Source organism: Rhodamnia argentea, chromosome 8, assembly GCF_020921035.1.
Source record: "Rhodamnia argentea isolate NSW1041297 chromosome 8, ASM2092103v1, whole genome shotgun sequence".
NCBI lineage: Eukaryota > Viridiplantae > Streptophyta > Magnoliopsida > Myrtales > Myrtaceae > Rhodamnia > Rhodamnia argentea.
Genome location: NC_063157.1, coordinates 12,655,369 through 12,668,245, shown reverse-complemented (window position 1 = coordinate 12,668,245; position 12,877 = coordinate 12,655,369). Strand labels below are relative to the sequence as shown.

At 39.8% G+C, this 12,877-nt stretch overlaps 2 protein-coding genes across 3 annotated transcripts; one reads left to right on the top strand and one right to left on the bottom strand.

Annotated features, from left to right (window-relative positions):
- Positions 1-1,045: 1,045 nt before the first annotated feature.
- On the top strand, positions 1,046-2,757 carry LOC115755540 (proline-rich protein 4-like). Its single transcript, XM_030694981.2, has 2 exons — positions 1,046-1,497; positions 1,608-2,757. Exons 1-2 carry the CDS (start codon positions 1,338-1,340, stop codon positions 2,429-2,431), a joined length of 984 nt encoding a protein of 327 aa, XP_030550841.2. The 5' UTR covers positions 1,046-1,337; the 3' UTR covers positions 2,432-2,757.
- A 2,372-nt stretch (positions 2,758-5,129) lies between these two features.
- On the bottom strand, positions 5,130-11,631 carry LOC115755541. Of its 2 annotated transcripts, none has more exons than XM_030694982.2 (5): positions 11,482-11,631; positions 10,247-10,780; positions 7,568-8,809; positions 7,420-7,490; positions 5,130-5,814 (listed from the first exon to the last, which is right to left on the bottom strand). In XM_030694982.2, the coding sequence occupies exons 1-5, from the start codon at positions 11,596-11,598 to the stop codon at positions 5,481-5,483; spliced, it is 2,298 nt and encodes a 765-aa protein (XP_030550842.2). In that variant the 5' UTR covers positions 11,599-11,631; the 3' UTR covers positions 5,130-5,480. The 2 variants fall into 2 exon arrangements, with proteins under 2 accessions (XP_030550842.2, XP_030550843.2); XM_030694983.2 differs by having other exon boundaries at positions 5,130-5,799.
- Between the last annotated feature and the right edge of the window lie 1,246 nt (positions 11,632-12,877).

The window sequence follows — 12,877 nt, the reverse complement described above, 5'->3', positions numbered from 1 at the left end:
CGGTCGGCGGTGGTGGGACAGCAGCTACATGCGGGAGGCCTCCCACCTCTATTTCTTTGTTTTTATCTTTTACTTTTTTGCCAAAATATCTTAAAAAATAGTAAAATGGAAAAAATAAAATAAAATAGTAAATTACTAAAATGCCCCTAACTAAAGTGAACCAAGCCCTTTTTTGAGACTAATACAATCATTTCAAGCCCTTATTTGAAACAATGTGCACTTCAGGCCCTTCTTTAATATAATGAATACACTTCCGATTATTATTTAAAACAAGTTCCACTTTAGGCCCTTATTTGTGAAAATAAGAGCACTTAGACCCTTTTTTGGAATTTTCCTGTGCAAATTGATGAAAAACATTATGCTCGTGCACGTGATAACCTTTGTTTATCATCTTTGCATGGCCTTATATTTCTTGAGTACGATTCTTCTGACATGGTTAAACTTCTAGCAACTCTAGCAAAAACTCTTGCCTCTTCTCTTGGATTGCCACAACACGAAAGTGCATCAAATGGCCCAGAAATTTTGCAAGACCATCTCGAAACATCGATTAGAACAGATCGCTCACGTTCCTAACAGTATAGATGTCAGATTTTTTGGTCGACGTAGACACCGAATATATTCCATATGTTGCGTCTATTCCACATCCATCACATGCAAACGCAAAGGTTGCTACTAAGTTCGTTCAACTTCGTGTCCTAATTCTAAAAGGTGTTCAGCTAGATCGACGTCGAAAAGGACATGTAGGTGCTCCAGGACAGTAATTTCCCATGAAAAATCTCCATTCAATTCATACTCACTTTCGAGAGGAACGACCGCATGTGTCTAGACTCCCATGTGGACAGTTCCCTCATTTGTTGGTTGTAGCAAGATGATCCCATGAAACTTTGGGGCTCATCAAGGGGATCTCGTGAGCCAACAGCGACCCAACTATTCGCTGAACAGGGTTTCCTAACCAACAAACGAACGAACTCAATAAATGTGTAGTGCAACTTCACATTCTAACACCCAACAGCAATCATGCCAAGGCCTCTCTCTTTGGTTACCTTTTTGGCTTTCGATCATCCATTTCGCCTGTGCTTTGAGGGGTGTTCGGTGGCAGGAACCCGTTCTACATTCACTGCTGCTAAGCTTTTAGTTGACTGGCTTCGGCATGAATGTCATAAAAGGAGTACTTTGCGGGGGGTCAAGGCTTCGCAAGTTGATGAGCATGTTATTTATTTATATGCCTCGGACTATTGCCAAAAGAGGGACAAGTGACAGTGAGACCAGACTATTGTCCGGTGCCTCGTCTCGTTCTGGTTCTGTCTCGAGAATAACTTCTACATAAGACCATAAAAATGTCTTGGTTTCTGATAGCATTCTTGTTCCTACGTTTCGCATTTAGAATCTCCGAAGCCACCCACGATAAGAAGCTTCCTTCCACCGCCATCGTCGGCATGGTCTACTGTGACACGTGCTTCATGCAAGCGTTCTCGAAGGCCAGCCACTTCATTCCAGGTCCAATCTGTGCTAGGCTTCACGACAAATTAGCCTCTGGTTTGTTGTTTGTGTGAACTTTATGGTTCATACATAAATGGCTGATAGTTTATGGTAATTGTTCTGTGCAGGTGCATCTGTGGCAGTCGAATGCAAAGACGGAAGCGCCAAACTGAGCTTTCGCAAAGAAGCGAAGACTGACGAGCATGGGGAGTTCAAAGTCTACTTGCCGTTCTCAATCGGTAAGCACGTGAGAAGAATCAAGGGTTGCTCTGTGAAGTTGATCAGCAGCAGCGAGCCAAACTGCGCCCTGGCCTCCGCCGTGACCTCATCGTCCCTCCATTTCAAAATGAGAAAGAATGGAGATCACGTGTTCTCCGCCGGGGTCTTCACGTTCAGGCCCCGGCAACAACCCAACCTGTGCGACGAAAAGCCAAGCTCAGAGTTCGGCTCCGAGAAAAGATTCAAGTTTCCGCCTCCTAGTTATGATCCGACGTTCCCCCCTCCACTTCAAGACCCTGCCACACCGGACCTCCCACCAGTGACCAACGTGGTGCCTTCGGTCCCGTTGCTTCCCCAGCTTCCGCCGCTGCCGCAACTCCCTGCTCTCCCTCCTCTTCCTGGGCTCCCAAATCTGCCCCCAGTTTTCGGGACACCTTCCAAAAACAATCCTGGCAACGGCAGTTCAAAACCCGTCCCACCACTCGATCGACCGGAGCGCTTTCTTCCTCCTAATTTGGCAGCAAACCCATTTCAGCCGGACCCCGTCCTGCCACGGAACCCACTCCAGCCATCACAAGAGCAGGCAGTGGTCCTTCTTCCGCGGATTCCAGGACTATTATTAACCCCTATGCCATCGTACCCGACTCCTTTTCCTCAATCTCCATTCCAGCCTTCATTCGGCTTCCCGGGAATCCCGCCCGGTCCGTCCCGCCCAAGGAAGGCTACTCCTTGATGGAGCATTAGCACATAACATATGTCCATGTGGAGCCTCTCCCGGAGAGATTATATGCACCATGGGTTTGGTCCGGGTGGCCTTTTTATGATCCGGTTTTGGCTTTGTGGAGGGAGTGGTCGGAGGATTCGGATCAATCGTTTTGGGGAAGTTTGTTGGGTGCTTTTGCCTTGTCAATAAAGATGGCTATGGAGGGACCTTAAGAATGTATTGTAACCTACGAATAATGATGCTAAAAACTAGCTTCCATTTGTACAAGCTGCAGCATCCTGCGTGTGAATGTCCGTCCTTTGTTTTGTTGCAACAAGAATTGGCATTTAGCAGAATTCTAATATTCCGTTCGCTAATAGCGGAACCAACTGGAAATAACCAAAAAAGTCTTAAACTTATAGCAATTGTGTCAATTCAATCTTAAATGTTTTTTTTTTCCCGATTCAGTCCTAAACCTAATTTAGTCCATCCGGCGAATTTTAGCCAGCTGACACTAACGTGGACACCAACCGACCAACAACCAAATATTTTAATAATTTTTGTGATTTTTATTTTATTTTTTCCTTTTTTTTCCCTCCCTCCGCTTCATCTTCCCCTTCCTCGTGCTACCTCTAGCCGGTCCTATGCCGGCGACCGGCTAGAGGACTAGGCAAGGTCCGACCTCGCCATGGCCGAGTGGGAGAGGTCGAGCCTCGCTCGGCCATGACAAGGCCGACAAGAGCCTCGCCGAGGTCCGGTGAACACGCAACCATTCGTGATGTGGATCGGCCCGGCGGCCCTCAACACGTAGATCCAAGGCGGGGCGCGGCGGCGACTACGGCAAGGAGGTGCGGGGGCGGAGCGAAGGCGGAGATGATGGGGTTGTGGACTTACGGTGGCGTGGTGGGTGGCCTGCAGCTGGTTCGGGTTGGTGAACTGGTGTAGTTGAAGCCGAAGAACAAGGAAGTTGAAGCCGAAGAATAGGGAAGGGAAAGGGAAGGAAAAAAAATAAAAATAAGAAAAGGAAAAGAAAAGAAAAAAATAAAATAATTAATTAAAATATTAGGTTGTCGGCCGGCCGGCAACCACATCTGCGCCGGCCGGCCAAAAATCGCTAGATGGACTGAATTGACACAATTGCAAAAGATTTAGGACTGAATCGACCACAACAAAAAGTTTATGACTGAATTGGCACAATTTCGTTAATAAACTCAGGTGACTGACAAAAATCAATCATATTACTGGATACTGTTATTCATGCTAAGTCGTCATTTCGTTGGAGCTCAATCATAAAATCTCAAAAGTACTTCGCAATCTATTACTAGACGTGGCATGATGAAATAGCATTCCAACAGTGTGTTACAAAGTTCCCGACGGGTCTAATTGTAATGCTTTCACAGCAATCGGTAATCTATTATCGGATACTGGATTTGAAGACGGTATAATCGTACTTTTGTTGGTAGTTTACTTATTAATTGGCGGGCCTACTTGTGAAATTGTAAAATACTTGGTAATTTACCACTAAATATGAGGATGGTAAAATAATGAACGCGTTGGTAAGCGATGGGGTCACTTGTTAAGTCAAAAGCCACTTTGTTAACACCTCAAATATTTTGTTCCTATAATTCTAAAACACAATCTAAACCTAAAAAATGGGTTCTGCTCGTCAAAATGTATCTTTAAACAATCATATTGTCACTTAAGTCCGACAGTCATGTTTTTATCCTCCGGGACAGCAAGCCCATTTCTACAGCGCTGTGAAGTTTGCGATTACTAGATTTCAATTACACTTTTGTCAATTCAATCATAAATATTTTCACGTTTTGCTAATTGAATCTACCCAACAAATTTTGGCAAAAAATCATTGGCTAAACTTTTTAATAATAATTTTTTGATATTTTTTCTTTTTTCTTTTCTTTATTTTTTTCTTACTATGGCAAGCGAGAGTCTGTCAGGCTCTCGACCACCTCTGTTTTTACATATGTGTAATTTGTCAAGTTTTTACATATGTGTAATAGGTAATGGAATAGATGACATATTAATTCTCTCCTTTTTCCGAAAGCTGTGGGTCGGACAGTTCTACAGTTGCGAATTGGAGAGAAAAGAAATGAGTAGGTCACATATTTTTAAGAACTTCTCTGTCTTTCTATTATCATAAAAGATTTTTCAAAAAGAAAACGTTTGATTAGGCTCGATTACGGTGGTGAGCCTATCGAGTTTAGTATTGGCAAAATTGAGCTCCACTTTATAAGATACTCAAGTACCTCAAGTTTGAACTCGACTCGAAATCAGACGGTTCAGTACAATCTCAAGTAATGATCAAACAGAGCTCGAGCTAATGGCAAGTAGATTGACTCGACTACGCCCCCACACCAGACTTTGCGATTTCAGAACAAGGGTCGGGGGAATGCATCAACAACATCCATTTTCTTTGACCATTGTCTTCTTCCCAAATCACATGATGGTGGGACCAACATTGAAATTGGATGATAAACCAACTTAAACGCACCTATACCATCTAACCCACATATGGTTACGTGAGAATTTTTTCAAGCGGACGACGGACCTCATAAATATCCCGATATATGATTGGCCGAAGAAGGCGGCAGCGGCTACAAAAGCGAAAGCTCCGTCTCATGACACAGCTTTGCTAGGAAGAACAATAGCCTTAGAATGGAATTCAGGTAAGAGTGCAAAGAAAGGATAAGTGTAACAAAAAAAGGGTCAGAGCGGAAGAATGAAACTGTAACCATCAAAATGAAGTAGAAACAATCTCGAGTCTGATTTAGCCTTATACCAAGCTTGATCACATGCTTGACAAATTCGGATATTATATGTAACAATTGAAGACTAACACTAGAACTAATACAAACACTGTACTATACTAGAAACAAGCGGATTAAATAATTACACTACTTATCCAGGATCCTAATACAGTGAATATAATTTACATTTTGGGAGACTGCTCGGGCAATAAATAGCACGTCATGTCAACATAAAAAGAAGAGTTTGCTGTTTCTCTCCATGGAAAAATGAAAAATGGCGACGGACACGACACTGAACAACAGCTTAGGTTTTCTTACCTTTCATCGTTCTCCAAGTCAATTTCTTTTTCTTCCACCTCAAGACAGCCATCCTCTCGCTTTTCCTTCTTCGGTATTTCACTCCTATTCCTCAACCAGCCAATGTAATCCTTCCCTTTCTTGAGCTCAATGAAATCTACTAGATCACCAAAATCACATGACTTCTTTGAGTCTTCCAGGAGACACTTGAGAAAGATTTCTCCATTGCAGGTTTCTTCTGTACTCGCTTCCATGCAAAAAGACTCCATATGATTCGGTCCCGAGGCATTATTAGAAGAATCAACTTGCACTTCTTGGATGTTACTGCTTATGCAACTGGTAGAAAACATCCTGTATACACAATAAGGAGGAATAAAAGCTGAAGATAGCAAGATCAAAAGAACAATATTGCATGCATTTCAGCTATAAAACCTTGATTGCACATTTCAGATGTTTTGTAAAGTATACAGCAGCATAAAACACTATCCCAGAAAAGTGAATATGAAGGCAAGACCTTACTCTTTGAATTGGAGCATAGTAGAATATGTTGAACAAGAATAACGAGTTTTGTCTGGTAATTGGACCAAAATGGGCAATGAACTGAAGCAATTACATGATGCTTCGCAACTTTGGCGGGATCAAGAAAAGATGTAGAAGCTACCTGACTAATATATGAAAGTGCATTTTATCATAGAAGGCTACATGTAAATAAGAGAACGGCAATGCTATGAAGGTAGACATTTCATCTTCTTATTTGCCTTCAATATTCTGGAGATCCTACTTCAGTCTGTTCATGAAACACGCTGGTGACCAACCAAGAATGGAATTTCATATTGACATGTTAGAAAAGACATGGCTACCCCGAGAACCAAAGAGCAGATCACAATAGTGAGACTGATTGTAGATTCTCCTAGGTACCCAGGAATAATAATGTGTAAGCAAGCAAAATCCCACTAAAATCAAATTAAGCAGAGCTAACATGGACATAACTACCAATGAGATAGGAATGACAATTGTAAGTGTGGTTGTGAATGTTCTGCTTCAGTTTGAAACATTCAAAAGTGAAACCACAACCAGATGTGTACCTCAAAGACTCAAGCGAACCGGTTGTATCCGGTCAGACCATGGGTTTCACCCTTTTTCTTTTATCTTCCACATGCATAAGAGAGAGAGAGAGAGAGATGCAGAACGCTAAGCGCCACCATTAAGAACTGGTTCCTTCGGATTGGTTCACCGGTTTCAGCCTTCTTTCATCTTCCTCTTGAGAGAGAGAGAGAGAGAGAGAGAGAGAGACACAGATACATAGACACACACACAAAAAAAAAATGGGCAAAGCAGCCAATGTCAATGCAACTAACTAAATGAGGTTGGCGTTGCCGAGACTGAGCAAGTACTATCATATGTGAGCCACAGAAAAATTCAACTTCGATCTTGAAGGTATAGAGAGCATCTCACGCAAGGCTTGGGGGATTGGGTACACCTTAGTTAGAGAGAGAGAGAGTGGGGGGACGTAAAACTCCTAGATGTGGACTACCAGAGTCATGGCTTAACACCCAAGAATTAATGATGGCTTTTGAGGAGAATGATAGAGGAAAGGCCATCACCATTGGATAATACAACTCCAGAGATTCTGCTATACATGGTCAGACCCTGTACCTCATGGTCCGCAGTTTTTAGACCTAATGGCCTGAACCAAACCAGATAAGTAAAACAAATTTCCACCAAAAAGTAAAATGACCTTCATAGAAACCCAGATTTCGGTTAGTTTCGACCAGTTTGGTTTGGTTTTTGGGGCTGACCAGGTATTTTGTACATCCCTAATCGTAAGTTCAACTGAATTACCTACTAGAAGTATTTCTAACATAAACGCCAGTTTATCAACAATCGATCAAAGCTTCTACAGCATAAATTAAAGAAGCAACCATTGTTCTGCACGATAAAGAAAATAACTCTAACCTCAGACATTGTCTCTGAATTTTCTGAAATGTGGACGCAACTTTTTGAGTAGAATTGTCAACTGCAGGGATCTGTCAATTTTAGAAGCATGAAGATCAAAAATCGGCAAAGGCATGCATAAGAACACAAGGATCAAACAAAAATTTACCTCTTCTTTAGAGACAAATCCACGAGACGCAGATTCTCCTTCTAGAGCCAGTAACGACCTTACAGCAACTAAATCCCCTTCTTCCAAAATAATCAGATTCAAGAGCACCATGATCATAGACAAACAAGCCTTAACTAAAAAGTCAAACCTTGTGTCAAAGCATAATGATAGCAGTCCCAAGAAATGAAAGAGTGCTCCTATACACTCTTCATGCCTAAACTTGTGCACTTTCATCCTCTCAAATAAGAATCGTTGAACTGGTAAATGAACGCCAAATTGTTGAAAGCAGCGGACCATCTCAAGTAAGAAATTGTGCTGTCTCTGGAAAGATAAATCCTGTGAGGTGTGTAGACAACTTGTGTACCCATTATTCCTGAAGAGCCATATTACTTGGAACATGGAATTGCCCATCAAATTCAGAATGGATGAAAGGAGATAGACATCCTGGAAACTCACTCCCCCATCTTTGTGAGGGATGCTATGACCAGGGTCATGATTATATGCTTTTAAAATCACACACTCTAAGACTGATAAGATGTCATCTATGTCTGACCAAGTCACTACATTGCATATGTACTTGATATGCGCCATAGATGCAGATAACATGTCTGTTTTGCTTTCCAAAATCATGTTCCGCCAGTAAGAATTCCATGAATTTTCTAATTTGGCAACAAAAAGATCAAGTTTCTCCTTGGTCGTTTGCTTAATACAACATTGAAAGGATGGCTGACTTCTCCCAAGCATACATGAAGGAAATGGATCTTCAGCACTTGGAGCATAACGACCTACATAAAAGTCACACATATGCATCTTGTACAAATTGACAGACCTTTCAAATGCTTTCAGATAAAGGTCTATCTCTGTAAGATCTGGCCCTCTGCTTAAGGAGAACATGCGAGTATCCATAACTTCAGAAACTACCAGAACTAAATGTGCCTGAAGCATCTTTGGCACAAAAGGCACAATAGGGTTCAATAGTAATGCCAAGGCTCCAGTCAAACTAAGTTCAGGAATTTCATTTTCCTTCCAATGGTGCCCATCTATTCTGTACAAAATATTTCCAATTGCTGCCTCATTAGAATCCAGCAGCATAAGATGAGCTGCCATCAGCTCTAGTACAACTCCAACATTATGATGATTATCATTGTCCATAAATAGATTTTCACCAGGGAAGAAAGCAGAATCAACAGATAAAAAGAGACCCCTCAGTGATTCTTCTAACAGGAGTTCATCTGCAAAAACCTGAAGATAAGACAATGCTCAACAGGATTCACAATTATAGTCAACATGGAATCAACACATACAGAAAACTCCTTTTCTATTTTTCTTTTGCCCTCCTTACTCTGGAAGTTAATACCAAGTGAGATCTCTAACATGGTATCATAGCTCAATTCTTCATGTCCTATTTAATATTTCGTTTAGCATATGGTTCTTGTTAATGTTAGTCCCTTATTGAAATATTCCACATCACTTGTCTATTGGGTTTCAAGGGACCTCATATTCATGTAGTCTCCCACCACTAATAACTTAAACTTTTGGATTGGATTTTTTAACATAATAGCATAGCCAAAATCCGCCCAGTTTATGTCTCATGTGAGGCTCCCCGTTAGTCAATTCAACATGCCATTCTCATCCACTTTGCACGTGAGAGGGGACGTTAACAAAATAATACTCCATCTAATATATGACTTGCCATGCAGATTGATTCTTATATTACCCCTGCTAAAGAATGATCTTACTGAAAATAAGCTAGATTTCGACCCAAAAAAAAAAAAATAATAATTAGATCAACTCTAACATCCACCTCAGTTGATTATCGTACGAAGAATTTATCCTATACATGAAAAGTAGCTAGAAGAGACAAGAAAAAGGATTTAATATCCCATTCTGGATCCTCATCATCCCCGTGGAACTCCACTTCCCAACATCCTGAAGGAGCTATTCTTACTGGATTCTTACTTTTAATCATCCACCAGTAATTTCTTTAGGCTATGGTTTTTGCAATTCGTCTCAAGGAAAACAAAGTTTTAGAAAATCCACACTTCATACAAACTGTTACTCAAAACCATCTGAAGGACTTTTAAAAGCTGATGGAATGAGATCTTGTGCCACTACTCCAAATTTCAACCATAGCCTCTAAAACTTTAAGCAAGATTCATACATCTTGAACTATCTGCATGGAGTATATCATGTTTCAGCTTGTATAATGGCATCTTCCAACAACATTAGTACAATAATAAACGTCCCTTTGAGAATATACCTCGAGCCCTTCCACAATAAGAAAGCTGAATGGCTGTAAGGTTAAGAGGTCATGCAACATGAAGACATTGATAGCAATATGGGGGAAGTCCTTAGGCTTTCTTAGTTTCTAGATCTAGTGTCAAGTCATCCCATTCAACAAGATTGTACCAGACATGATTGCTTCAATCTCATCTCTGCTAGAGACCAGTCAATAAGCATTTGAATTTCTAGATTTTGATGCATTATGGTTTTCAAATATAGTACATGACAGCATCAGAACTTACTTAATCCATAAAAACTTCTCAAACCCAAAAAAGTGGAAGTCCACATGGAGTCTATTTTAGGATCTCATCGAGCAGTTGCACTAAAAGCAAAAGAAAAGAAAACCTGATATTTTTACAATAACATAACACAGCAGGTAAAATTTATCGAAAGTACCTCCAGAAGTGCACTTAAGAGTGACCTGTGTCGATCTGAAGGTTGAAGAAAATGTAAGGATGCAACAAGGTCCTCTGCAACTGAAGTAGTGAACCCATTTTCACGGTAACTGCGTTCCCAACGGAACCTCTTAAAAGAAATAGAAGCCTCCTCATCATTTTCACTTGAACTAAAAGAAATTAACTTGCTGAGTATTGAAAGGAGAACTCGTGTTCTCTCAAGGATCAGATTTTGGTCGAAGCTGAGCAGAGTTAATACTGACAAACAGCACCTTAACAACAAGGCTAGCTCTTCAACGTTATTCCACAATTTGGAGGTAGACAGTGTCCTTGCATGCTTCTGACTGATGGAATTTTCTCGCAAAGCAGAGAATAATTGTTGAGACCTTTCACAAAGTTCCTCGTATAGGTTTTCGGACAGCTTACATATATCCTGTTGTGGTAAAACATTGACTAGGCAAGAGCTGTCTGGCGTTCTCAAAGAGAAGCACATCAACACTGCACGCAATCGTTTCAAGAGCAATGGCTTGGGACACTGCCATTACAAACAACTGCAATTAACTGAAGAAAAAAAAATAGCCACACAAACATCCTCATTCATCAGTCATCACATCCTATAGAGATGTCAGGATATACCCATATGCACCTACTTGGGTAAAACCAAACTACCACTTCGAAAGAGTTATTGTTTCTCCACATTGGTAATTGTTAGCGATGTCATTCACCCCAGTAAGAACTTCTGGGAAATCTATGTTACTTCTGGGAAACCTATGTTACGTTTCACTCCTCATATTAGGTAACTCATAACCAGAAAATGGAAGTTCACACGACTTTGATGATGGATAAAAAAAACTCAGCGAACAACAAGCATTTCATTATTTAAACCCGACCAATCTTCTTAGAAATGAATCACCTCGAGAGAATAAGCTCGAGAAAAGTTCAAAAATCCAGGCGCTTCAAGTTCTCGACAAGCAGCTGAGACGCATTCAATGGCACCTGGAAAAAAAACCACAATCAACTGAACGAGGGAGCAGATTCTACCAACAAATTAGGGAGAAAGAACAAAAGAAAGCAATCGAACAAAAATCAGGACACAAGAGAGGCCAGAAACGCCTCAGCGTTGCAACGGCAGCTACTGAGACACCACCACCACCATCATCTCAGGATATCAAATCGAAGCACACGAGACGGAATCCAAAACGCGAGGAAGATGGAGCGAAGAAGAAGGAGATGTACCGAAGGAGATTGAAGAGCAGAGATTAGGGCTTGGAAGAGGAGACGGGGAGGAGGAGATACATGGCTCGCGCCTGAGCGCGACGCGCGGGAAAGCTTCTTCCTTTGGCGACCCGTCATCTGCCAATCACCCAAGATGAACTGAACAGTGGGAGGGAGCCCCGCCGCCTTTATGTTTTCCTCTTTGTTTGCCTTGATTTAAAGACCGGAATATGTATTTTACATAAGCAAATACAAATATAGAAAAATGCGGGTTTTTTTCCAAATTAATTTTTTAAAAATAAATATTTATAAAATTATTTTTTAAAAAAAATTAAAAGTTCTTGATTTCGGCAATTGTGTTGCCGAATGAGACCCGCTCAACATGATCATGCGAGGGGTTTTGGTGGGCCGCCTCAATCGACAATTGGGTTGTGATGTTGAACCGCCGACCAAGGGCCCTTTTATTTTTTTTTTTTTTTATTTCATTTTTTTTAATTATTGATACTTATATTATTTATTGTATTTATATTTTTTTCGTGTGAAGCTTATCTTTATAACATAATTAGTAATTATTAATGTAAAAATTTATTAAGATTTATAATTAATAAAAATTGGGGTTTTTTTCTAATTTAATTTTTTAAAATATTTACTAAATTATTTTTAAAAATATTTTCCATGTGGTCCTTTTGCATTTCCGAGAAAAATGATTGAATATTTTTTAAAAAATAATTTAGTAAATACTTTTTTAAAAAAATAATTTGGAAAAAACCCGTAAAATGAACAATTTTTTTTAAAAATCGAGGCCAAATTTCCATAATATTCCATGGTACAATAATTTTTTCCTAGACCGAATAAAATCGAATTTTCAATGATTTTTTTATTTATTTTTTTCTTTTCTATGCTTTTTATCAATTTTTAATTTTTTAATTTTCTTTTTCCGAATTTTCAAATTATTTTAAATAATTATTTTTTTGCGAAAAAATGGAGTGCAACAATATTTTCTCGCATCAATCGATAACCTAAAAATGAATATGGACATAATTGCGAAAATGAGTCCAAAAAAAATTTAACGAGATTAGAAACTTTTTTCATTCTGTTTCAAGAAAATGACTACTTTGATTCTCCTTCATAGCTTTGTTGCTTACGGCTCTACTTGTTAAATTTTTTTTTATAATAGAGCGCTAGAGAAAGTCATGAAGGATAACACGATAGCATACTTGGAGACAGTAAAATAAAAAATCGCCCCCGATCTCGTTGTTTTTTTTTATCGGGTCAAATGCGGCCCACACTTCTCGTAATGTCTATCTGATAACCCTTTTTTTTAGTTATTTTCCTAAAAATTCATTTTAAACTCTTAAAACAATATTTACATTCACAAAAATTTAAAACAAATTACTAATAACCTATATGTAACATA

Coding starts and splice junctions, on each gene's coding strand:
- LOC115755540 (XM_030694981.2), top strand. CDS start 1,338: ATGTCTTGGTTTCTGATAGCATTCTTGTTCCTACGTTTCGCATTTAGA. Junction 1,498..1,607: donor GGCCAGCCACTTCATTCCAG/GTCCAATCTGTG, acceptor TGTTCTGTGCAG/GTGCATCTGTGGCAGTCGAA.
- LOC115755541 (XM_030694982.2), bottom strand. CDS start 11,598: ATGACGGGTCGCCAAAGGAAGAAGCTTTCCCGCGCGTCGCGCTCAGGC. Junction 10,781..11,481: donor CTGCTCTTCAATCTCCTTCG/GTACATCTCCTT, acceptor TTGTAATGGCAG/TGTCCCAAGCCATTGCTCTT. Junction 8,810..10,246: donor TCTTAAGTGCACTTCTGGAG/GTACTTTCGATA, acceptor TCTTATCTTCAG/GTTTTTGCAGATGAACTCCT.